Genomic DNA, 25,049 nt, shown 5'->3' with positions numbered 1-25,049 from the left:
ATTACCTGCGTCTTGAGGCTGGGTGGTTTGGTTTGTTACAAATTATGTTGTGCGATTCTGTGCTGCTTGAAGTCCGTGGATGTTGCCACATATGTTGGACTACTCCAGGTTTTGAACTGAACACGCGTTTGAGCAAAATGTGAGCGGTCCGACCGAGTGGCCAAGTGTGTCGCTTGGTTCCGAAACTGAGCTACTCGTTCGTAGCTTGTGTGGAAGTGTCACGATGCATCGACATACAGGGGATGTTCCTGCAAGACACAACTTAAAGTTCAAGATGACAGCTATGTACTTGATGGCGTGCATTCTGGTACTAGCTCTCGGTAAGTAAATTCGTTTCCTTAAAATCGCAGCTTGGACGTTCTGCTTGCGAGCTCTTCCTGCGAACATATGGGTACCAGTGGTCTTCCTTATTATTCTTACCTTAATAGAGCTTGAAGCGTGTAAGAGGCTCGCGTTGCTTATTTTAACGAAAGAATCATTCATGGTTACATACTAACTAGCGATAAACAAATGTGCCTTGTTTCACAGTAGCAGCTCCAGTCTAGAATGTTTCCATGCGTGCGCTGTGAAAGTGTTGTAGAGACCACCTTCTTTTTTTTTTGTTAGGTTGCCCTTTTGAGAGAGGTCGTTTTTGTTTCACGCGAGTGGCGCACTAAAGTCTCCGGGGTAATCTGCATTGATTGGCCGCGGCCGCAGGTGGAACTCGTTCCCTCCCTTATAATCAATGAAGTGAAGGTCCCCACCTAGTTTGGGATTCAGTACGGCTTCCCCTGACTCAAGGACATGCCGCCTGTTTCTCTTCCTGTGGCCAGTTGCACTCAGCTACCGGCAGTTGGGGAGCTCGGCAAAGGCCTCCTCTGTCCCGTCGGTGCCTGTGCCATCCTCGGGCTTCAACGCCGGCCATCATCCGCCTGTTTCGTAAGTTCCTACAGACTAGCATGCCCATCTCGGAGCAGTTAAGCTCGCTTGTAATCTGGCTACTGTCACGACATCATCGCATGGTCGTTTTTGTGTTCTAAATTTGTTAGCTCGTACAGTGTACTGGTGTGCATGTTAATTGAATTTAAAAGTTTATAAAGGGGTAAAATTGCCCGCTATCTGTCAAAACGATATCGTTGCCGTCGTATGTGATGCTCCCAGGTGCAAATATTTTCTATCGTTTTGCTCTCACGTGTATTCCTGGATGCAATAATGAGAACAGTTCTGAAAAGCCTATGCAGAGTTCATACTTCTCTATTTGTGTTGTGGCAGTGTTGTTACCAAGCAGCTCCCTTTATTGAAGACAGCTGATGAAGCAGGAGCCGACGAGAAGGACAAACTGATTGCCACGATGGAGAATAAGCTGCGCGACTTGGAAGCCCGCATCCAAAAACTTGAAAAGAATGCACCAAAGACTTTCCCCATTGTGCAGCAGCTAGACTACAGAGAGAAGAAGCGCATCCTGGTATGTGAAAGGGAAATTAATAATTGTCTTTAGATTAACATTTCTTTGTAAACCAGCCATTCGAAATAGTGCTGAGGACTTGCACTATTATCTCTTGCCCTTTTGTCAAAAACGCTAACACTCAGTGCAGCAGTCATACCGATGTCCTTCCACAAACCATGCTAATTGATAATTATTTGAACCATCTGAAAGTGTACTGACATGAAAATTTTCTGTTGTCTTTTTTTTTAATCAAATAAAAGACCAATCCCTCAAAAGTTTAGAATATGTACTAACAAGTGTGAGTGCACGCTAAAACAAATTACACTTTGGTTTTAAAAAGCTAGTTTTGCTTTCTACTGTACGCCTATTTCACATCATGGTATGAGTCGTCCTGTGCTTGTACAAGATATCTGCACGTTTCCACAGGTGACTCGCAAGCGGCCATAATGAATGTTTTGATACCTGACGTCAACACAACTAGTCATAATGGAGTGTGAAGTTGCCACTAATAATACTCTAGTGTTGACGTCAGTAGATGTGCCATATAAAAAATGACATTTATGTCAAAATAAAATATCTTGTCAGCATTTATTAAACATTGCACTTGCTCAAAGCTGTCTCTGTGTATAGGAGATTTGTGTGGCAGACTTATTTCACCTTTGAAAATTGGTGTCAGTCCTCCTGTAACAAGCATGCTTTCACAAGGTCGCTTTCTCGTAGTATTGTAACAAAACAGTAGTGGCAGCCTGATGTAAGTATACGTTGCACTTGACATCTTTTCTATTTGTTTATACTATAACATGGCTTGTAGAGATGTACTTAGGGCCATAAAAAAAAGCACACTTTAAAATGACCTTTAATTACACATTTTTGGAGACTGAAGTTTGTGAGTACATCCTTTAGGCATGTTACCTTAAGAATTTCTTGAAAGGCTGTAGTGAAAATATTAGTGCAAGCATGTGTCAAGCTGATAAAGGTAGCTTCATGTGTTTGCAGAATTTATTTGTTTGTTCAGTTAAACCAGCTGATATTTTGCAGTTCACAGAATAGGCCTTGTGACTTCCTAACAGAGTTCTGCTTTGTTATTTGCCTTAGGTTGCTGGTGGTGCTGGATTTGTGGGGAGCCACCTTGTTGATTATCTTATGCAACAGGGCCATCAAGTCACTGTGGTGGACAATTTTTTCACTGGCAGCAAACGCAACATTGAGCACTGGATTGGCCATCAAAATTTTGAGCTCATTCATCATGACATTGTCAGTCCTTTGTTCATTGAAGGTAAGGCTTCATAAAGCTAGGGTTGTTGTAACTTTATTTGAATAAAATTACATAACTTGGTGGCTAGCTTGTAAAAAAAAAAAAAGGTCCATATGTGAAGAGCATGGTACCATATGCAAGTTCATTGTGGAGTTGCAAATAGTCAGTCACCCGCAGCACAGCTGGTAACTCATTTCTGCAGCGATGTTTTTCCGTTTTTGTGCATTTGAGGGGCTAAAATAAATAATGCAACAGCCGATCGTGTAGTCTTCTGTAGAGCATGATTCATTGGTTTAATATTGACTGGCATCTATGGACAGTTTTTCTTTTTTAATCTTTTTACTTACATTTCTATTAAATCTACCCCACTGTTCATGAAAATTGGTCATGTGGCTAGTCCAAGCTAGTGTGTGCGTGAACTTAAAAGATATGTGAACGTCAGCGAGTTAAGCCATTATTTTTTTACACTTCCTACTGATCTTTCTGTAGCAGTGTTCATTCTGCAATTAGCTTGTCTTTATCACATGATTATATACACATGTAATTAAATTATGGTAAAACTGCACATTCGTATGACTTGCTTCGTCGCTCTGTTCGATTACATATTAGGGCTGCTTTTAAGTGAAATATATTGTTGTCTATGCATATAACCTAATTCTTTCTCAGAACTGGCTAACTTTATAACATTTACTTCACAAGTTGTTGCACACGGAGCGCAACCCTGCAACTTGCGTTGTATGTGCACACAAAGCTAGATGTCTGAGAGCCGTGATGCACCTTGGTCCAGTCAGCTGTTGATGTGACTTTGTGCCTGTTTGCAGTCGACTACATCTACAACTTAGCTTCACCCGCATCTCCTCCCCACTACATGATGAATCCTGTGAAGACAATCAAGACAAACACATTGGGCACCATCAACATGCTCGGTAAGACAGCTCTGGTATAGAGTGTCATTGGGAATATTAATAAAGCAAGAAATAATTAGGCTGATAGTAGACACTAATAAAGAGCATTAACAGCAACACAATAACAGTCTTGGTCTTTATCTTGCAAATCTCTCACAAATTAATTGTACATTTTAAATGATGTGACTCGTATGATATTGTTTTAAGGCATTAAAAAGTTTCCAAATGAGTTCTGCAGAATCTGCAAGGCAGCAGAGGGGTCATGAAAGGAAAAGACTGACAACCAACTGTTGCTCAAGGCTATGAAAAATGGTTAATTAGCAATATTTAGTGTTCATTTCCTTTGTGTTGTTGAATAATTAACCCTCGAACTGCCAATAGATTGCTTCCTGGTTATCTCAGTTGCTAGAGAGACTGCTTCGCAAAGGTGTTTGTCCCGGGTTCGATCTTTGGACAACTACTCAGATTTTGGTGCACGTTAAAGAACCCCAGGTGGTCGAAATTTTCGGAGCCCTCCACTACGGCATTTCTCATAATCATATGGTGGTGTTGGGGCGTCAAAGCCCCACTAATCAATCAAAATCTTTGGACAAGGACAGCTTGACCATCAATCATTAAGATCTCTTTGAGAAATACATACGGATTCACTTTTAGTCTCGTGCTACAAATGAGTTATTGCTAGTTTTTCCTGTTATAACCATTTAAAAAATGTTACTTTTTATCTGCACGAAAAAATGTGGTTTGCTGTGCATGCAGGGCTGGCAAGGCGTGTTGGTGCTCGTCTTTTGATAACGTCAACTTCAGAGGTCTACGGGGACCCAGCTGTGCATCCTCAGAATGAGGACTATTGGGGCCACGTCAATCCTGTGGGGCCACGATCGTGCTACGACGAGGGCAAGCGAGTTGCCGAGTCCCTCTGCTATGCTTACGCCAAACAGGCATGTATCTTTTCATGTACAGACTGCTTCGACTTACATGAAGGTCATTCTTGTTTCCCATGCCTGTACCTAAACTTGAGTGCACCTTGAAAAAGCCGAGGTGGTAAAAATTAATCCTAAGCCCATGCTATGGTGTGCCTGATAATCATAATGGGCATTTTTGTCTGTAGAACCTTGTATATAATTTTCTGCGACTGTCTTGGCTTGTGTAGTGTACTTTGAGGGAAAATATAGTGGGGCGAGGTGGACATTCAGTGTGTAGGAATTTGGAGTAAATGCAATGCATGGTTCGTTGTTTCCCAGAAAGAGTGTACCTAATGAGAAATGAGGTACCTCGATTTGAATTAGCAGTGGTTGTATCAAATTGTAAATTGAATTCGCCCTACATGAAAGGAATAGCTTTATTTGCATAAAAGAAGAAGAAAAAAGCTGCTTTTCTGGTGGCATTGTTTATGTCATGCTTCATTCTCATTCTGAATTTTCGAATAGTCTTTGGCCAACTGATTTTTTTTTTTTGTCTTGAAGGGATCAAAATAATTCTCTGCATTTTTTACTGTATTATTTGTTTAGTTACTGTCTTTAGAAGCTGTATGAAACATGCCTTCTAGAGGCATGTTTCAATATAACAGTCTCAGGAATGGTGATACTTTGACATATATTTGAGTGCAGCTGAGTATGTGCTTACAGATTGTGTATTTTATTTGTATATGTATATATAAATATTTTATTTTTGCTTAGGAGAATGTCGACGTGCGTGTGGCTCGTGTATTCAACACATATGGGCCACGCATGCACTTAAATGATGGCAGGGTGGTCAGCAACTTCATTCTACAAGCATTGCAGGACAAACCGTTGACTGTAAGTCTGCCAGTGTTATCATTCTAACACTAAATAAGGATGAACTCTTTCAGTCTGCACTGACTATACATATAAGATTGCTACTAAGGTTGTGCATTCATCTCTATATATTTCATTGATCTAGGAGACTTTTTGTGAACCTGATAAATAGGTTTCATCATCTCCCTTTGACAGGTTGCAGAATCGAACCTTTTTAAATGCAAAAGATTTGACTCAAATAAGTCAAGTGCTTGTGCAAGGATAGCACTTCTATGTTTACCTTAATATTTGTTTGAATATGAAGGGATTTTATAGTTGGTACCTTGTTGTAGCATCCTTTTGCTGTAGTGTACTGTATAAATTCAGTGTTTTGTGTAGTGTTTGGATAGTTGGGCATGCTTGCAGTGCTTACAAGTTTCACTGGAGGGGGGGACTTTCAGTCATTGATATCCCATGCAGTTCACTCTTTATTGGAATAGCAATCACCCAGATGCTCAAAATTTCTTGATGTCATTTACTCTGCTTTTGTCGTACTGTCCACCTGATGGTGTATGGGTACGTAGAGGATTAGAGGGCTTCCAGATATGCGCAGACTAAAAACAATGAGGCAGAGCACACTGACTGTGCTGTGTCCAATGGCCTTGATAGCAGAGCAAGAGTTTGCTTTGCCTTCTGCTGTTGGAATAAGCATTTAATGCATGCAGGTTACAAATGCACTAAGTAGTCATAATCATCATCATCATCATCATCATCATCATCATCATCATCAGCCTGACTACGCCCACTGCAGGGCAAAGGCCTCTCTCATGTTCCGCCAATCAACCCCGGTCCTGTGCTTTCCGCTGGCACGTTATACCTGCAAACGTCTTAATCACATCTGCCCACCTAATTTCCTGTCTCCCCCTCATGCATTTGCCTTGTCTTGTAATCCAGTTAGTTACCCTCAAATGCAGTAGTGTTTCTGTTCAACTCACTCAGCTCATTATGCCAGTGCTTCATTTTTCTATTAATTCATCCTTATTCCCTCAAAGGCCCCCCCCTCCCCCCGAGAAGGTACTACATGAGGGTTGGGTTAATCTACAATCGATAATATTGTCACAATGATTAATGTGAAGTCACACTTGAAATGCTATGTGCGAAGCCTGATAAGCAGGTGATTGTGGCGACATTGTGGGAAAGGTTGTTCCAGTCTTTTGCTGCTCTGGGAAAAACAGAAGTAGAAAATGCTTTAGCATGGGCACGTGACAGTTCCTGCACACCATTCCTTCTGACAAGTGGGAGTTGCCTCGTGTGCTGCGTTGTGCCATCATAATGCAACTGTATTCTCTAAGGTCGCCTTCCAACAGTTTAACTGTTTTCTCTTCTGATGTGCAGATACATGGCTCTGGCAAGCAGACCCGATCATTTCAGTATGTCAGCGACCTCGTAGATGGCTTGGTCGCCCTGATGCACGCAAACTACTCGAGACCTATAAATCTTGGAAACCCTGAGGAGCACACCATCGAGGAATTTGCACAGATTGTAAAGAACCTTGTTGGTGAGTTCTTCGTATGTCAATACAGGTTGACTCATATTAAATGTTTAAAACCATTCTCCTGATCTGTTGTTATCATGGGTGAGGTAAGCTGTTTGAATAGCTTTAGTTAGGCCATTTTGTAAAGCCATTGTCATATTTGATGACTGCAGATATTCTTTACACAGAATATTCTGCTGAATATTCAAGAATGATAGGATTTTCTGGTTGCTAAAGATTATTGCTACGTCATGCAAGCGTGTCGCCAATCATGTCATGACGTCATCGCCTTCGCCGAGCACATAAAAGCGAGACACGCAAAATAAACTTTCCTTGTTCTTGCTTGGTTACTGCGCCGTTCTCTCGCGACGTAACAGTGGCGATGAGGCACGAAACAACGCGATGGGAGGAGGCTTTGAAGCGCGGCTGCTGAAACAGGCAGCGATGGCGCAGGGACAGGCGCCTGCATTCACGGAAGAAGAAGGAGGCTGGTCCGCCTACAAGGTACGCTTGGAAGCATACTTTCAAGCACAGGAAATCACAGACGAGGCAAAACAACGAGCCCTGCTGGTGGCGGCTCTGTCCAATGGCGCCGTCAAAGTACTTTAGGGACGATGCCACCCCAAAAGCGTGAACGACCTCACCTACAGCGATGTCATCAAGCATCTGCAGAGCCACTACGAGCCGCAGGTCAATGAAACAGCAGCCAGCTACCGATTCTTCACGCGCACACAGGCAGAAGGTGAGTGAGTGCGGGATTTTGTAGCCGCCCTTCGCCGCATGGCCGAAGACTGCAATTTCGGTGACATGTTGCACCGCATGCTGCAGGACCGCATTGTATGTGGTGTTCGAGACGACGACGTAAGACGTCTGTTGTTGACCCGCGGTTCCCTGACTTTGAAGGAAGCAGAAGACTTCGTAATGGCTGCTGAGGCCGCCGCGGAAAATGCGCAGCACATGCAGCCACTGCCCTCCCCGGTAGCCGACACAACGAATTTTGTCCGGCCGGGCCTCTCACGTTCGAAGTCGAAGAAAGCAAGTGGGCTATCTCGCGATGAGCATCGGCATTGCACCCGCTGTGGTGCATCCTCGCACCAAGCGGATGATTGTCATCATCTCCGAACAGTGTGCCATCGATGACGGAAACGCGGCCTCTTGGCACGAGTGTGTAGAGCGTCGGACGAAGACACTAATCGGAGGCAACAAGCGAACGCCCTTTCGCAAGACCCACAAGAGAGTTCGGATGACTGCGAAGCTTTATACATGCTGACTACGCATCAAGTGACAGACAGCGCGCACGTAAAGCCTATTTTGGGCCAGATAAATTGGAACGGAGTGCCGCTCACGATGTTGGTAGACACGGGTTCACCTGTGAGTGTTATTCCGCGGTCAGTGTTCGAGCGACACCGAGGCAAATGGCCACGTTTGCAAGCCACCACAATGAAGCTGTCGTGTTTCAAGGGCCCACTTCCTATAAACGGAAAATTGCAACTCAATGCGACCATGAGTGGCGCGACCATTCAGGCCGAACTTTTCGTCGTCGACTGTCCGGGACCGATGCTTTGTGGCCGTGACACTATCCGCAGCTTTAATACGGCAGGTGTGCCGGTACTCACTGGAAACGAGGTGGCGTGTGTGCAGGCGGAAAATGCGGACAGAATGGTGGAAACCATGCTATCAAAGTACAGTGATGTCTTTACTCCGGGATTGGGTTTGCTCCGAGGGCCACCGGTACACCTGACAGTCAAAGAAGGCGCAAGACCCAGGTTTTGTAAGGCGCGGACGGTGCCGTATGCGCTCAAACAAATGGTATCAGCCGAGTTAGATCGGCTGGTAAACGAAGGGGTGTTATCACCGGTAACATCGGCCGAATGGGCCACATCCGTGCTGCTCGCAGTCAAGAAAGATGGGCAGGTGCGATTATGCGGCGACTTCCGGCTTACGGTGAACGCAGCTACCATAATGGAGCAATACCCGCTGCCGCGGGTTGACGATATCTTTGCGAACCTCAACGGCGGAGAAGTTTTCAGCACATTGGACTTGAAAAACGCCTATAATCAGCTGCCCCTTGACGAGGACTCGAAGAGGCTAGTCGTTTTCAACATGCACAAGGGTCTCTACTGTTTCAACAGGCTGCCGTTCGGAGTGTCGTCAGCACCAGCAATCTTCCAGCGGCGCATGGAGGCAGTGCTCAGCGGGATCCCCGGCGTGCAGGTTTATCTGGATGACATAATTGTATCGGAAAAGGCAAACGACTGCAGGATCCTGGAGCAAGTGCTACAGCGCCTGAGGGAACACGGCCTGCGCCTACGACGGGAGAAATGCAAGTTCAGGCAAGAGCAGGTCACCTTTCTCAGACACTGCATCGACAGACACGGCCTACTCCCCAAAAGCGACAACATCACGGCACTGCTCGACGCCCCCCAGCCCACTTCGGTAAGAGAACTGAAAGCTTTTTTAGGTCTGTTAAATTACTACGGCAAGTTTTTGTCCAATGTGTCGACCTTACTAGCGCCCTTATACGCATTGTTGGCAAAGGGTGTAAAATGGGTCTGGGGCAGACAACAGCAGAATGCTTTCGAGGCAGCTAAACAAGCAGTGAAGAATGCAAAACTTTTGGTGCATTTTGACCCAAGCAAGCCCATTCGCCTAGAGTGCGACGCGTCAGCAGTAGGCCTGGGAGCAGTGTTGTCGCATCGAGTCGGAGGAATTGACTACCCTATTGAATTCAGGTCACGAACATTAACAAAAGCCGAGAAAAATTATTCCCAGTTGGAAAAGGAGGCCCTCGCCCTCGTATTTGGCGTGACCAGGTTCAGAGACTATCTGTATGGGACCCACTTCGAACTAGTAACCGACCACAAACCGTTAACCGGGCTGTTCAGTCCAGACAAGGGAATTCCGCCGATGGCCGCTGCCCGCATTCAGCGTTGGGCCCTGCTGTTGGGTGGATATCGGTACAGCCTAACCTATCGTAAAGGATCTGAAAACGTAAACGCAGATGCCTTTAGCCGACTCCCTATTCCTCGGGGGCAGCCCGATAACGTAAAAGACGACGCTCCCGAGTATGTATTATACGCTGAAACTGTGAACGCGGCACCCATCAGTGCCAAAGAGTTGGCGGTTCTAACCATCCGTGATGCTATGTTACAGCAGGTGCGAAAGTGGATCCTGCAGGGCTGGCCGCAGTACCTGACAGAGTCCGAGGAGCGATTCCGGCCGTTCTTCCAGAAAAAGGATGAGCTGACGGTGAATCAGGACCTCATTTATTGGGGACATAGAATAGTAGTGCCATCAGCGGCTGCTGGGAGTCTTTTGAGGCTCCTACATGAAACACATCCAGGGATGGCGGCAATGAAAAACCTTGCTCGAACCATTTTTTGGTATCCAGGGCTGGATGCCGACATCGAAAGGATGGTACGCGAATGTGAGAGGTGTGTTCAAACCAGTGCAATGCCTCCTGCGGAGGTTCCGGCGCCATGGCCAGAAACGGGCCAAAAATGGTCTTGAGTGCACATCGACTACGCAGGCCCCGTCGAAGGACACATGCTACTGGTGGTCGTAGATGCTGAAACAAAGTGGCTGGAGGCCATATCGAGGCGGAGTACGACATCAGAAGCCACCGTGGAAGCGTTGAGGCCCATATTTGCCAGGTTCGGACTGCCACATACACTTGTTTCAGATAATGGGCCACAGTTCGTCTCAGCCGAGTTTCAGAAGTTCGTAAGAATGAACGGGATCAACCACGTGACGACGGCGCCTTACCACCCGCAGTCAAATGGCCTGGCGGAACGCGCGGTTCGCACGATCGAGGAAGGCCTTCGAAAAAGCCAAGGGGGTGGCACATTCATTAAACGTCTCAGTCAGTTTTTATGCCGATACCAACGGACACCGGTAAAGGCTGGGAAGTCTCCGTCCGAACTACTGCTGGGTTATCAGCTACGGACCAGGCTAGACTGTTGCCTCCCGAGTGCAGGCGGGGAACCGCGTCTTGAAGAGCGCTCCTCCACCATGCCGTTCTGTGCAGGACAGCCGGTGTGGCTGAGAAGTTTCCACAGCCGGCCAAAATGGTTGCCGGGAGTAGTCACCAGTACCCAAGGGGCTCGGATGGCGACTGTGTCTACGCCGGACGGCGAGCAACGTCGTCATGCGGACCAACTGCGGCTGTGCACTTCGAAGGACTCGAACACGATGCAGCCAGGGGGCTCTACAACATCCACCACCACCGCTAACGAAACCTTGCCGATGCCAGCCGGCATGGCTGACCCCACGCCGGCGGGGTCGCCGCCCTCTAGCCAACCTGAGGCACCGCCGCCGCTTCGCCGATCCAACAGGCTACGGCGACCACCTCAAAGGTTCAACTAGTAAAAGGGGGAGATGTGCTACGTCATGCAAGCGTGTCGCCAATCATGTCATGACGTCATCGCCATCGCCGAGCACATAAAAGCGAGACACGCAAAATAAACTTTCCTTGTTCTTGCTTGGTTACTGCGCCGTTCACTTGCGACGTAACAATTATGACATTGCACTCTAAAGGAGCAAAATAATTTGTCTGTTCTGTCAAATGTAATGTGCATGATTATAATATAATAACATTACTATTGTCTACAGGGGGATCCAGCAAAATAGAATATGTCAGCACTGTCATTGATGACCCCCAGAGGAGAAGACCTGACATTACACGAGCCAAGAAATACCTCAGTTGGGAACCAAAAGTGAGCTGGCCTGTTTTGTTTATGTGCTGGCTGATGAATCTAATACTAGTACTGATTTTTTTATATGATAGTACTGGTCAAAGTAACGTAAGACCCATTGTTTTGACTACTTTTGACTGCCAAGTAAATAGCTCTGCATGGCATTTTCTTTTTTACTAATTTTTGTAGTTGTCGGTGGTAATTGCATCACTGCCTAATACCAAACCACTGATGCCAACATGCTCTTGAGCAGCCATCTTAAAAGAGCAGTGAGACCAAATTTCAAACTCGGGATGTGGGGTTCATTCGATTCCTTGGTATGCACGAGTTTTTTTTTAGCGAAGTATGAATGGTGTCTCTCACGTAGGAGTTATTCTATTTCAAGTGCGAAGAGCGTCCAAAGGCTGAATGGCGGGTTCCCAGACATGAGAGATTGACAGTATTTGGACGTGTTCAGCAAAGTCCTCGTCCACGCTTTAGGATGTGAGTGCCAATGAGCGAGCCGAGTTGACGTCGACATTTTAGTGTTGTCATCGCGGTGTCTATATGTGGTACAGTCTGGCGGCATCTCCTGGCTGCCTGGAAACGTCTTGACTTGCTTTGGTTTGTGCAGTGTATTCGTGTTAATCCTGTGTTTTCGTTGTGCCGCTTCGGGCTATTTTTCGTGGAGTTGTGAGCTTGAATGTTGTTATATGAAGTTACGGTCATCAGGAACAAGTAACACACATGCAGCGTTCATATTGACGCGCCTATGTGCCAGTGGTGAGGACAACGAAGCAGCGCGAGTGTCTTTGGCCGAGGGCAAAAGACGAAGAAGTCGTTGCAGTCTGTTTCCTGCGATCGATAAATCGTATTTGTTTGAGGCGCTTTGTGTGCTCGTCAATCTCGCGTCGTCACGCTGGTGGAGGTGCTGGGTACGTCTTCATGCTTGGCACCCCTTCGCGGACCCGACATTTAAGCCCGGAATCACTACCACCCGTCGACACACTAGTCCACCGCTCCAGCCGCCGTCTGCTAGGCCTAGCTCCCGAGCTCAATCCCTTGCCAGAAACTGCCAGCAATCGCTTGCCTCCTTCAACCACCATGGCCACTGCAGCTACATCGCACATGACACTTCAGAATCCCATGATTCCTGACTGCTTTCATGGTGAGACCTATGAAGATGGACAAGACTGGCTGGACCAGTTCGAATGCTGCGCGAAGTACAACCAGTGGGCCACCCCAGAAGACAAGCTCGCGAATGTGTACTTCTACCTGAAAGACAACGCCCAGACGTGGTACATCAACAGGGAAAGAAGCATGGCTACGTGGGATGACTTCCGCAACCAGCTGATTGACACCTTTAGTAGTCTTGACAGAAAAGAGAACGCGCAACGTCTCTTGGAAGCTCGAATCCAAAAACCTAACGAGAGCGTCGCTATGTTCGCCGAGGACATGACCCGTCTTTTCGGCAGGGCGGATCCCGAGATGCCGGAAGACAGGAAGCTGCGGTATCTAATGCGAGGCGTGAAGGAGCAACTGTTTGCTGGGCTTGTGAGAAATCCGCCAACAACAGTAGCGGAGTTCACGAAAGAAGCCACAGCTATTGAACGGGCCCTACAGCAACGGTACCGCCAGCAGAACCCGGTCAACATTCGAGCGAGTAGCCCTGTTACGACTGCGGCGAGCCTCTGCGGGAAGTCATCCGGGAGATTTTGAGGGAGGAGCTTCGGCAGCTTGGTTTAATTCCAGCAACTGAACCGACGCCGGCATTGTCTTTTGTTGCTGATGTTGTCCGGGATGAGGTCCGCCAGGCTCTCTCTTCATCCGGCTATAATGGTGTGCGACGACATTTTACTTATGCTGATGCCGTCCGACGCCCCGTCGTCGCTCCTTCAGCACAGCAGACCCCAATGACTGGACCACCACCAACCCTGCAAACACAGCCACTGTCAGCACCGACCACTTTCGCAACCTCACCGATTCCTCCGACAAGACGAATGCCGTATAACCAACATGCCCCACAACGTAGCCCCACAACGTGGCCCAATAGTGAGTCTCCACTTACCTACCAGCGTCGGGAAACCGATTTGTGGCGTACCGCTGACCGTCGACCGGTATGCTTTCATTGTGGCGAACCTGGGCACGTCTACAGAGTTTGCCGTTATCGCGCCGCTCAGTACTCGAGATTTCCTCGCTACCCTGATTACATTGCGTACGACGATCAACGCATGTACAATTACGCCCCTGTGAACACACCGCCACAGAATCCAGTAATGCCCAGATCACGTTCACCATCTCCTGCGCGGCCCAGTTTACCTAATCATCGCAGTTTTGCCGACGTCACCAGGGGCAGGTCCCCTAGCCCGCGACGGGGAAACTAGACGCTGCGACCTCGGGGGGTGGGGTTGCCAATATTCGAAATTCCGAACAGCCCCCATTGCAGATAAATAACAGCTCGAAGCCATCGATACCGAAGGAGACGACAGCAACGACTAATTCGACGAATGAGACAACTGCCGACGTAACCGACGTTATCAGCGCTGACCTCGTCGTTCACATTGACGGCCACCAAGTGACGGCACTTGTGGACACTGGCTCCCACTTTTCTATAATAAGCCTACAGCTAGCCAAAAGACTAAGGAAGGTGAAAATGCCATGGCAGGGACCCAATATAAGAACAGCAGGAGGTCAGTTGATGACACCGGTTGGAAAGTGCACGGCCCGACTCTTCATTGCTGGTTCCACCTTTGTCGCCACCTTCGTCATTCTCCACGAGTGCTGTAAACAGCTCATATTGGGAATGGATTTCTTGCGCGAATACGGGGCTGTGATTGACATCCGTGACAGAAGCGTAACGTTCACTGTAAGCTCGGATACTGCTGCAGATAAGGAAGACCAGCCACCTCGCTTCCGTATTGCCGATGACGACGTCATACTGCCGCCACGAAGTTGTTCTCTCGTATCCGTGCACTGTGACAAATTACAAAATGCTACTGGCATCGCTGAACACATCAAGGAGCTCGCATTCACTAGCGGCATTTCTGTTGCCAGGGCTGTCATCACTGTTACTGACGGATGCGCTGTACTGCTAGTGACAAATTTCAGCAGAGAACACCGACACATAGTTAAAGGCACGGCTATTGCCTATTTTGACGAACTCTCGCAAACAGAAGATTGTCATTTAGTGGAGGAAGCAGCAGCGTCTTCTATCACTACACCGACACCTGTAGACGTTGGTCCAATGTTATCTCCCATTGAGCGAGACCGCCTTCTCACGCTCATCAACAAGTTCCACGGCTGCTTCTCATCCACATCAAGAGTTGGTCAAACGGCCCTGACGAAACACCGCATCATCACGGATTCCGATGCCAGACCCATCCGGCAAAATCCTTAACTGCCGCCACGAAGTTGTTCTGTCGTATCCGTGCACTGTGACAAATTACAAAATGGTACTGGCATCGCTGAACACATCAAGGAGCTCGCATTCACTAGCGGCATTTCTGTTGCCAGGGCTGTCATCACTGTTATTGACGGATGCGCTGAACTGCTATTGACAAATTTCAGCAGAGAACGCCGACACATAGTTAAAGGCACGGCTATTGCCTATTTTGACGAACTCTCGCAAACAGAAGATTGTCACTTAGTGGAGGAAGCAGCAGCGTCTACTATCACTACACCGACACCTGTAGACGTTGGTCCAATGTTATCTCCCATTGAGCGAGACCGCCTTCTCACGCTGATCAACAAGTTCCACGGCTGCTTCTCATCCACATCAAGAGTTGGTCAAACGGCACTGACGAAACACCGCATCATCACGGATTCCGATGCCAGACCCATCCGGCAAAATCCTTATCGAGTTGCCCCAAAGGAGCATGAGGCAATTCAAAAACAGGTGAAAACGATGCTAGAAGATGGTGTAATTCGGACGTCTAACAGTCCTTGGGCATCACCTGTAGTACTCGTAAAAAAGAAGGACGGTAGCTTGCGTTTCTGCGTCGACTATCGTAAGCTTAATCAGATCACAAAGAAGGACGTCTACCCTCTGCCGCGTATTGATGATTCATTGGATAGACTACGAAACGCACGCTACTTTTCGTCTATGGACTTAAAAAGCGGCTACTGGCAAATTGACGTGGATGAGAGAGATCGTGAGAAGACCGCCTTTGTTACGCCCGACGGACTTTATGAATTTCAGGTCCTTCCTTTCGGTTTGTGTTCGGCGCCAGCAACATTCCAGTGTCTCATGGACACAGTTCTGTCGGGACTTAAGTGGCAAACCTGCTTGGTGTACCTCGATGACGTGATTGTCCTTTCGGCGACTTTCGAGGAACAGTTACGAAGGCTCGAAGCAGTTTTTGAAGCAATACGCTTGGCCGGTCTTACTCTAAAACCAGAAAAGTGCCACTTCGGCTTCCACGAACTTCGATTCCTCGGTCACGTCGTGAGCAGCCAAGGGATCCGACCCGACCCGGATAAAATTGCCGCCGTGGCAAACTTCCCGACGCCATCAGACAAAAAATCAGTGCGACGTTTTTTAGGACTCTGTGCCTATTACCGGCGGTTTATTGCTAATTTTTCGCGCATCGCATGGCCATTGACACAGCTTACTCGGGAAGATACCCCCTTCAGATGGGGCGAAGACCAACAGCAGGCATTTCACGAGCTTCGTCAGCGAATGCAAACACCCCCCGTGCTGGCCCACTTCGATGAAGACGCGCCGACAATACTTCATACAGACGCTAGTAATGTGGGTCTTGGAGCAGTGCTCGTACAGTCGAAGGACAACAACGAAAACGTAATCGCCTACGCCAGCAGGACGCTGTCCCGAGCTGAAGCTAATTACACTACGACGGAAAAAGAATGTCTTGCAATGGTATGGGCAGTCCTGAAGTTTCGCCCTTATTTGTACGGCCGCCCATTCACCGTTATCAGCGATCACCACTCTCTCTGTTGGTTAGTCAACTTGAAAGATCCGTCTGGCCGCCTTGCACGATGGAGTCTTCGGCTCCAAGAATTTGACTTCACTGTTGCCTACAAGTCGGGAAAACGACACACCGATGCCGACTGTCTTTCTCGGTCTCCTGTTGAGTCGGCATCCCCGGACAACGACGATGATGACACGGCCTTTCTCGGAATTGTGAACACTGCCACCGTTTCTCAACAGCAGCGTGGCGATGCTGAGCTGCTACCACTTATAGATTACCTACAAGGGCGAGTGAATAGCGTTCCAAAGTTATTTGCGAGAGGGCTGCCGTCGTACTGCTTGCGAAATGACGTTCTTTATAAGAGGAACTTTTCACCCACCGGCAGCAGCTACTTGCTCGTAGTTCTTTCTTCGCTTCGCCGTGAGGTACTGCAAGCCTGTCACGACGAACCTACCGCTGGTCACTTGGGTTACGCAAGAACATTGGCGAGGATAAGGCAGAACTATTACTGGCCAAGACTTGCCGAAGTTGTCAAAACTTACGTGCAGGCATGTCTAGATTTCCAGCGCCGCAAGCCACCATCCATCAAACCAGCTGGCCTGCTGCAGCCTGTTCGAGTGCCGGCGACACCGTTTGCACAAATTGGCATGGATTTTCTGGGCCCCTTCCCAAAGTCTGCCACTGGAAACAGGTGGATAATCGTCGACACGGATTACCTGACCCGATACGCGGAGACAGGCGCTCTGCCACGGGCAACGGCAGCTGAAGCGGCGCAATTTTTCATCGAAGCCATCGTCTTAAGACATGGTGCTCCCGCAATAGTCATCACCGACAGAGGTACTGCGTTCATGGCCGAGCTTTTGGACACAATTTTCCGACTAAGTGGTACAGCTCACAGGAAGACAACGGCGTATCATCCCCAGACCAACGGGCTCACCGAACGCCTCAACAAGACCCTAGCTGACATGATAAGCATGTACGTAGATGTAGAGCACAAGAACTGGGACATCATTTTGCCCTACGTCACGTTCGCGTACAACACGGCTCGTCAAGAGACCACTCGGAAGACACCCTTTAGTCTCCTTTACGGACGTGAGGTTACAACAACGTTAGACGCAATGCTTCCTCATGAAAATGATGGCAATGAGACAGACGCCGCAGAGTTTACCCAGCTAGCAGAAGAAGCCAGACAACTTGCCAGGTTGCGAATCACCAAACAGCAAGACGACGATGCCAAGTATTACAACCTCCGGCACAGACCCGTCATATACAACGTGGACGACAAAGTATGGGTCTGGACACCTATTCGTCAGCGTGGGCTCTCTGAAAAGCTGTTGCGAAGATACTTCGGACCCTACAAGGTTCTACGACGCATCAGTGACGTCAACTACGAGGTTGTTCCGGACGGCGTGCAGTGTTCAAAGCGGCGCAGACATTCACCAGAAATTGTCCACGTGCTTCGGATGAAGCCTTACTTTCAGTGACTAACTGTGCAGTTTTGGTTTCGCCTTGCTTCTCAAACGTTTAACATCGGGACGATGTTTTTTTAAAGGGGGAATAATGACGCGCGTATGTGCCAGTGGTGAGGGCAACGAAGCAGCGCGAGTGTCTTTGGCCGAGGGCAAAAGACGAAGAAGTCGTTGCAGTCTGTTTCCTGCGATCGATAAATCGTATTTGTATGAGGCGCTTTGTGTGCTCGTCAATCTCGCGTCGTCACAATATGTATTACCAACCAGCGTGGCCTAGGCGTGCGTCTCAAGCTGCCTCTTCACTGCTCAATCCGGCATGGATTTCAAAATCACTGCTCGAAGGAGGATCGAACCAAAAATGATTTGCCATGCTGCAAATCACGGCGATTCCACATTTCTCAGTGTTTTTTTTCGTCTCTTGTGAACGCTGATGACGGTGGCGTGAACGACAAGAGGTGCGGCAGAGACATGCCTATGCACGTGCGCGCCAAGAAGATGAAATATCAACTAGAAATCGCATCACCATTTCATGTGGCCACATGATCAGATGGTGCGGGACCGTGGGAGGTGACCGCTTGACAGTGCTGGCAGCACTGAAAATTGGCGAGAATTGCACCCGCTTTGATTTGGGTTCGATACTATGCATACTAATCGATATTAAATATAATAATTCATCCCTCTTTTGAATTATCCGCACCGAATCATTACTAGAAGATCGATGATTGCGCACTGACGTAAAAATGCAACATGCATTAAAGTGGTGTCGCTGCTGCTTTAAAGGGTGCATTTGTTACATAATTTCAATTATATTGTAGCTCTTTAAGGCATGAATGGCTATTATGTGTGAGTGTTGGGGGGTGTCTGGAGGTTTAAATTTTGTTGCGATGTTCATATTTTTTAGGATCTATAGATTGAATCATCCGCTTTAACCCATGTTTGGTTAGTTGTTATTTAAAGAAGTCATTATAGTAAAAGCTCGTTAAATCTTGCTAAGTTAATTTTAACTATGACACTTCTGTCAAGACACAGCCCTGTGTATTTCTATGGGGAAATCTCCTGATAATTCGAACACATCAGTGTCCACAACAGTTTATTTGAACTGGGAGCCCGTGGTTTTCATTGCTCCTCAAAGAAGTCAGCCCAGAGGGATCATAATGTGTTACAAAACTAAACCAAACCAAATTTACTAGGGATGAAAAACAACGAAACAGCAGCATTCATCAGCAGATGAGAATTAAGACACTGTGCTGAAGCTCTTGAGCAATCCGCAAACGATGCTTATGGAGTTGTGACAGAAGAAGTGCAACCAAATGTAAATGGCTGATTACTTTTAATTTTGATTGCATTTTCGCGGTCATGTATCGTATTTACGCGATTGTAGGTTGACCCATTTTGTCTCAATTTCAAATTGAGACCTAGAAATCGAAACTAGTTCCGGTTGAGACGTCTTTCTAAAAACTATTTCCGCGTATTTTACAAAGCTAGCTTTTCTGCACAGCTTTCAAGTACTGCCGTGAAATCACCTTCGCTCATCGATAGCTTTACAATGTGTCAAAAAAAGTTTTTTTTAAAATAAAATGCGCTCAAGCTCCTCCTTTTTTTATGCCGTGTGATTTTTGGGGGTCGACCTTACATTCGTGTTGACTTGCATTCGTGTAAACATGGTAATTATACGTGTTCGGGAGCTTAAGTAGCTTCGTATATTTCAACATCAAGTCTCACTGCTCGTGTAAGTATATGTCGGTGCTTCTTTCTGGCATATCACTGACTCATCAATTAATTTCTGTTCACCGTTGCAGTTCCATGAACCTAATTTATGAAATCGCTTGCCACGGACACTTAGTATCGTCTAATTTGTGATAACAAGTTGAGGCTCTGTCTGCACAGTGGGGCACTCTGTCGGCTCAGTCGAAAGTGCCCGCCCGTGAATTCGAACTTGGCTCAATTAGAGCAAGTTTATCGTCCCTTTTGAGCTCGAAGTAATGAGCTTTTGGTGTATCTATTTAAATGATAAATGAGTCGCTGCTGTGAATCTGCGGGCAACATTTACACACACTTTTTCTTTGCTGCATATACTGTGGCGCCGCAGTGCATCATCATTATCTAAGCTGCAGATGCCTCTGTCTAGAAAACATGCGATGGCATATTGAAACATACTGTGAAATTGCTTAGTGATCTATGAATAAATTACATTTGGGTAATTTGCATAAACAAAATGCTTTTAAAAAGACCTAGAACAAGACTTATCCCCCCCCTTGCTTTCAAATTATTATATCTGTGATGGCCAGAAGTTTGGTTTGTATCAGTCTTGATGCCTTTAAACTGGTGCTGCAATCATCAATATTAATGTTCTGGAGTGGTGCTTTCCTGATTGCTGTCAGAGTGTGTGCATAAGTGAGCAGCAAATTTTGTATTCCAGAGAAAAAAGAGAGATTTCTGAAACGTGCGTATACGACCATTTCAGGTGCCACTGCTTGATGGTTTACGGAAAACTGTGACTTACTTCAAGGAGGAATTGACGAAGAATAGCAAGACCTACAACCCACAACTAAGTCAAAGCACACAGAGCTGAAGAGGCGTAGCCTCACGCACCTGTCAACACGTTCACGCCCGTGTACTGCACTTTTACAAACTTCATAGTAGGCCAGTGCTTCACAGCGCGTTGAAGAGACTTGACAGGCTTGCCAAAAGTAGTGCTGTTGTGTTAGTTAAATTGAATGAGCAGCGTGCAAGTGCCATCACTAAACTTGTCATTTCAAGTGTGTTCCTGTAACTTGAGTTCCTTTTACAGAGATCAAGCTATTATTAGGACTTATTTCCGATAAATATATTTTATGTGTGTGTAGATGCATGGTGACTTTGATGTGTACAGAGACTATATTGTTGGTTCGCCGCTCTTGTAAATATTTTCACCTTTCTGTTAGACTCTAAGGCGAATCTCGTCAGTTGGTTTGAAAACCAGGCAGTGGGAATGTGACACTTGTGGGAGATGCATTATATTTTATTCCATTTATTTTCACAAGTTAAGCATATCAACATGTGCTGCTAGTGATATCGCCAGAAGTTATCAATCAGACATACGGTTCTTAGAATCATACTTTAAAAAAATAACTTCTTTCGATTGAGCTCAAAGGAGGGTATAGCCCTCGTGTTTGTGGGGAACTCTTTAAAGTGACCCCCCCCTCCCCCACCCTCAGAGTGTCAGTCCTTTAAGGCCAAGTCAATCACCTTTTGGCGCTGCTGTGTTACCAAGCTACTCAGCCCTGTTTCCTCTACAGAGATGTGAAGTAAGCTTTAGAAGCCGAATTCACATCATCGTGTGCATCAACTCGAATCTATTAGTAAACTGTAAATTTACCTTTTCTTTTGACAAACATGGATATCCTGGTTAGGTATCGCAATTTTCATGCTATTTACGGGTTGTCTTGAGATGCATAGAATTTTTTTAGTTGTTACAAGTGCTTGGTAGTACTAGTGAAGTGCCCTAATCTTGTCACCTTGTTTCCGACGAATTCGTAACTTTCTGAGTGTTGTACGATGTGGGTGATCTTTGAATTCTCACGCTGATATGCAAAACAAGTATGGCTATTTGTTGACAAAGTTAGTCATTGGTAAGCAGGAGTTTGCAACAGTGAGCTTGCTATTCACTGTTTTAATAATTATTGTTTTCAAAATATTCTTCACTGTGACAGCAAATAGTGGGATTCAAGTGTTTGTGAAGCTTCTTGGTTCACTGCTGTTTCTGATAGTGATGCCCTGCACTGGCACTCTTTCAGTTCCTTGTTAAATGGGCCATGACACCCAATTTTTGATCATAACCTGTTTTGTGTGGGTTAATCCGTGAGAATTCACAAGTAAGCTGGTGAAATTTTCGCATTTTTGGTCGAGCACTTAGTTTATAATGGAACATTTTTAAAAGCATACGAGTGGCCTGAGACTCAGGCAACACTGGCAAACTCGCGAGCCATGACGTAACAAGCAGCTGGCTTTGTGAGCATCCGGAATCTGGTCTACGAGATTGTTTCATAGTCACTTGCTCTTTAAATTGAGGTACATTAGATTCATTCAATTCGGCACTGAAACTAAACGATTTGTAGGGGCTGAAACTGGTTCAAGACCGATGGCACTGCGCCTTGGTGCACGTGACGTAACAGGCGCCAAAGCAAAATGGCAGTCGCCGGTGATGGGGGGGGGGGGGGACTTACAGACGGCGGCATTTAGGGCTCGTTTCACCCTGAAACATTTTTTTATGACCCACTTTTTATATCTGTATCGGCATAATATAGCCTCTACATTTATTTTTCGCTGAAAACTGCTAATTGTTGGGTGTCTGTGTCATGGCCCCTTTAAAGTGAATAACATAATGAAGTGAATAGGCAACATTGCAGGAGTGAGTGTGCGTTTTATATTTAAGTTTAACTTGGTATTCTGTTTTATTTTTTGTGACAACGAAGGAAAAACTAGAGTGGCAGTGCTTCTGCTCAGATGTTTCTCTGTCGAATCCTGCAGAGATTTACAGTGCCTTTGGTTTCTTGGATCAGATGCACTGAATCGGTGTAGTTTCCACACGTGACAGTTTCACATTTGTGAGTCTGCTTAGAAATAAAGTAGAAAAGTAGGTCGAAATCACTACTCACTGTTGATTTTTGCTTCATTTGACCTTTCTGTACAAGATGCGTCCACATGCTCTTCCCGAACTTGAAGGGGTAGTGCCATGGCTCGTGTGTTCTTTTATTCAAACATTTCTTATTGCCTTAGGAAGCATGATACATGCTCCAAGATTCATATATTTCAGCTATATAATTGAATATCTATTCATGTGAATGACTTCTGGTTTCGGTTTCTGTGTGCCGAGTTGGACATTGACATCACTGTGTAGGAACCATGAACACGTTGGCCCACAAAGGTGTGACACGCGTGCTGCTGCATCGTGTGCTTTTGCAGACACACGTGAGGAACCATATGGACGCCTTCAACACTTACTAAAGTTCTATAACAGAGAGTATTAGTGTGTACAGCATGCTGGTATATGCTGAGATGTTTGCAGAGTACCGGTTTACCGTATGATAGCATCGACACCTTATAATGCTTTGTGCAACCTCATTGACAGGTGAGTTTCTTTGTTTTCACTGAATGACCATGGAAAAAAAATGTTTCAAAAGGCGACACATTCAGAACTAAGCAGCTGCTCAAAATTTACACTAGCAAAGAAATAGAATGAATTAGGTTTCTGCAACAGTAATTCCATGCTTGTCTGATTCATCTTAGCACCACTAGGTGGCTCCATCTATCCAACTTCTCACGTTTACGGTTACAGCAACCTGGCATAATAAATTAAAGAAGTGTGTACATGAACTCAACTACTCTAATGTCGCCTTCGCAGGTTCTTGTAACTCTGCGAAGTACTTTACAAAATGTGAAAAACGTTGGCTACCTTGGCAGCAACCCCAGAAAAAAATGAGTGTGGTTCGCAGTCAATGCCGTCTTAGCTTAGTAAGTGCAGTGGAGCTGTGGGTCATCAGTCCTCATCACTCATTGCACATTACTCTTATGTTGTCTGATGTCACGAAAATGTTCATTACCCTTCCTAAACAGTCACTTCAGTGTCAGTCGCACTAGGGGTGGGTCTCAACACTGAGAATAAACATTTAATTGCACTTTGCAAGCAAATTGTTATATATTCTAAACATTCACTGTGTTCCTCACTTCATTCTGAGTGTCCTTGTATGCAGAGGAAGCTTACAGAAGGCTTTTTTATAGCGTCAAAATTTGGTGTCACCACTTCTTTAAACTAAACAAGATGAATATTGGAAACATTTTTCAGAAGTGCTTTTTTGCACAACTCTGCCTCGTAGTGTTTCTTTGATTCTACACTTGTATAAATATATACATAGATGTATATTTTCATTGAAAGCTAAAAAGAAACCCGCAGCTTTGCATACTGCTGCAGTTCTCCTGTGTTGAGTAGTCTTCCTCCTTTGCCTTTCACTTTTGGACATCTTTTAGAGATCTTTTGTCTTTGTGTTACCCATGAACATAGCATTTTACTGCATCACTGCTTGTAAAAACTTTAGTGCAAGATGCCAAAATTATTGCTGTATGAAATTTTTAGCTGAAAAACAGGCTGGCTGTTCGTGTTAAACATATCTAGTGTTTCTTGGATGCTCCGAGGCACTGCAAAAAATTTCATGCCCGTAACAGTGCTTCAAATGAATTTTCATTGTATGAACAGTGCTATTGCAGTGAATAATGCAGTGGTAGTGTGTACGGCCTACTCATGCATAGTCTCTTTTCCATGAGATGTCTGGTATAGGACCTTTTATTGAAGACATTTACTTTCAGGTTTTTGTTGTTTGTCTGATTTGTAATTTGTCTCTAAACCTGTTCGAAAATTCATTGTGCTTTAGGTGTGTCTCTTACTTCTTATTGTGATTCATGTGGATAATTTATGTAGTTAAAGGCTATAGTTATTTTTACTGTGGATAGCAATTCTTGGAATAGAAAGCACCTGGAACATTCTTCCATTTTGTTGTGAGAGTCCTTCATTTTTATTATTGTCCTTTAATTGTGAAATATATCTAGCTGAAGGACTGTGCTTGCTTGCTTTGCAAATTTAGCACTCATCTCGGTGTTAAGGTATTTGCACAATATGGTTTAAAGCTATGATGCGGTGTAAGGGTTCTGGCAAAGCTACAGACGTGTGGCTTTTGTACTGATCGTTTGTTGGGCACCAAATCCTTCCACATGAAACCTACAGAATATTATAAGTGCATAACTATGTAGACGTGTGTTCAAGCAGGGCCGAATGCATCTGCAAGTTCTCATTTAGAGTTGTATTATTTTTAATTTACATGACTTTCTTGTATATTGTTCACTGGCACTTAGTGGTGAAAATTCAAGGTGATATCATCAAGTTATGCTTCACAACACAAGTTTATGAATGCAGAAGCACTTGATTTCACTTGGAAATAGCAATTCGTAATTGTAGATCATGCTATTAGTTATGATTTGTGACGTGGTGTTTACATAAACATGCCCATCAGGAAATGCTGAAATTTGTTGTGAATGTGTGGAAATGCACATATGCTTTGATTACTTTTATTCT

General features: G+C 45.8%; 1 protein-coding gene across 2 annotated transcripts; it reads left to right on the top strand.

The window, feature by feature from the left end:
- The first annotated feature begins 83 nt into the window (after positions 1-83).
- On the top strand, positions 84-20,835 carry Uxs (UDP-xylose synthase). 2 transcript variants are annotated; one of them, XM_037412417.2, is made up of 10 exons: positions 84-320; positions 813-918; positions 1,252-1,444; positions 2,522-2,702; positions 3,503-3,607; positions 4,343-4,524; positions 5,263-5,382; positions 6,736-6,898; positions 11,486-11,589; positions 20,409-20,835. In XM_037412417.2, the coding sequence occupies exons 1-10, from the start codon at positions 224-226 to the stop codon at positions 20,514-20,516; spliced, it is 1,359 nt and encodes a 452-aa protein (XP_037268314.2). In that variant the 5' UTR covers positions 84-223; the 3' UTR covers positions 20,517-20,835. The 2 variants fall into 2 exon arrangements, with proteins under 2 accessions (XP_037268314.2, XP_075747568.1); XM_075891453.1 differs by lacking the exon at positions 84-320 and having other exon boundaries at positions 831-918; positions 1,283-1,444.
- Positions 20,836-25,049: the final 4,214 nt, after the last annotated feature.

Source organism: Rhipicephalus microplus, chromosome 1 (genome assembly GCF_043290135.1).
Source record: "Rhipicephalus microplus isolate Deutch F79 chromosome 1, USDA_Rmic, whole genome shotgun sequence".
Classification (NCBI taxonomy): domain Eukaryota; kingdom Metazoa; phylum Arthropoda; class Arachnida; order Ixodida; family Ixodidae; genus Rhipicephalus; species Rhipicephalus microplus.
This window is presented reverse-complemented; position numbering and strand designations above follow the sequence as displayed.

Coding starts and splice junctions, on each gene's coding strand:
- Uxs (XM_037412417.2), top strand. CDS start 224: ATGCATCGACATACAGGGGATGTTCCTGCAAGACACAACTTAAAGTTC. Junction 1,445..2,521: donor GAGAGAAGAAGCGCATCCTG/GTATGTGAAAGG, acceptor TATTTGCCTTAG/GTTGCTGGTGGTGCTGGATT. Junction 6,899..11,485: donor GATTGTAAAGAACCTTGTTG/GTGAGTTCTTCG, acceptor TATTGTCTACAG/GGGGATCCAGCAAAATAGAA.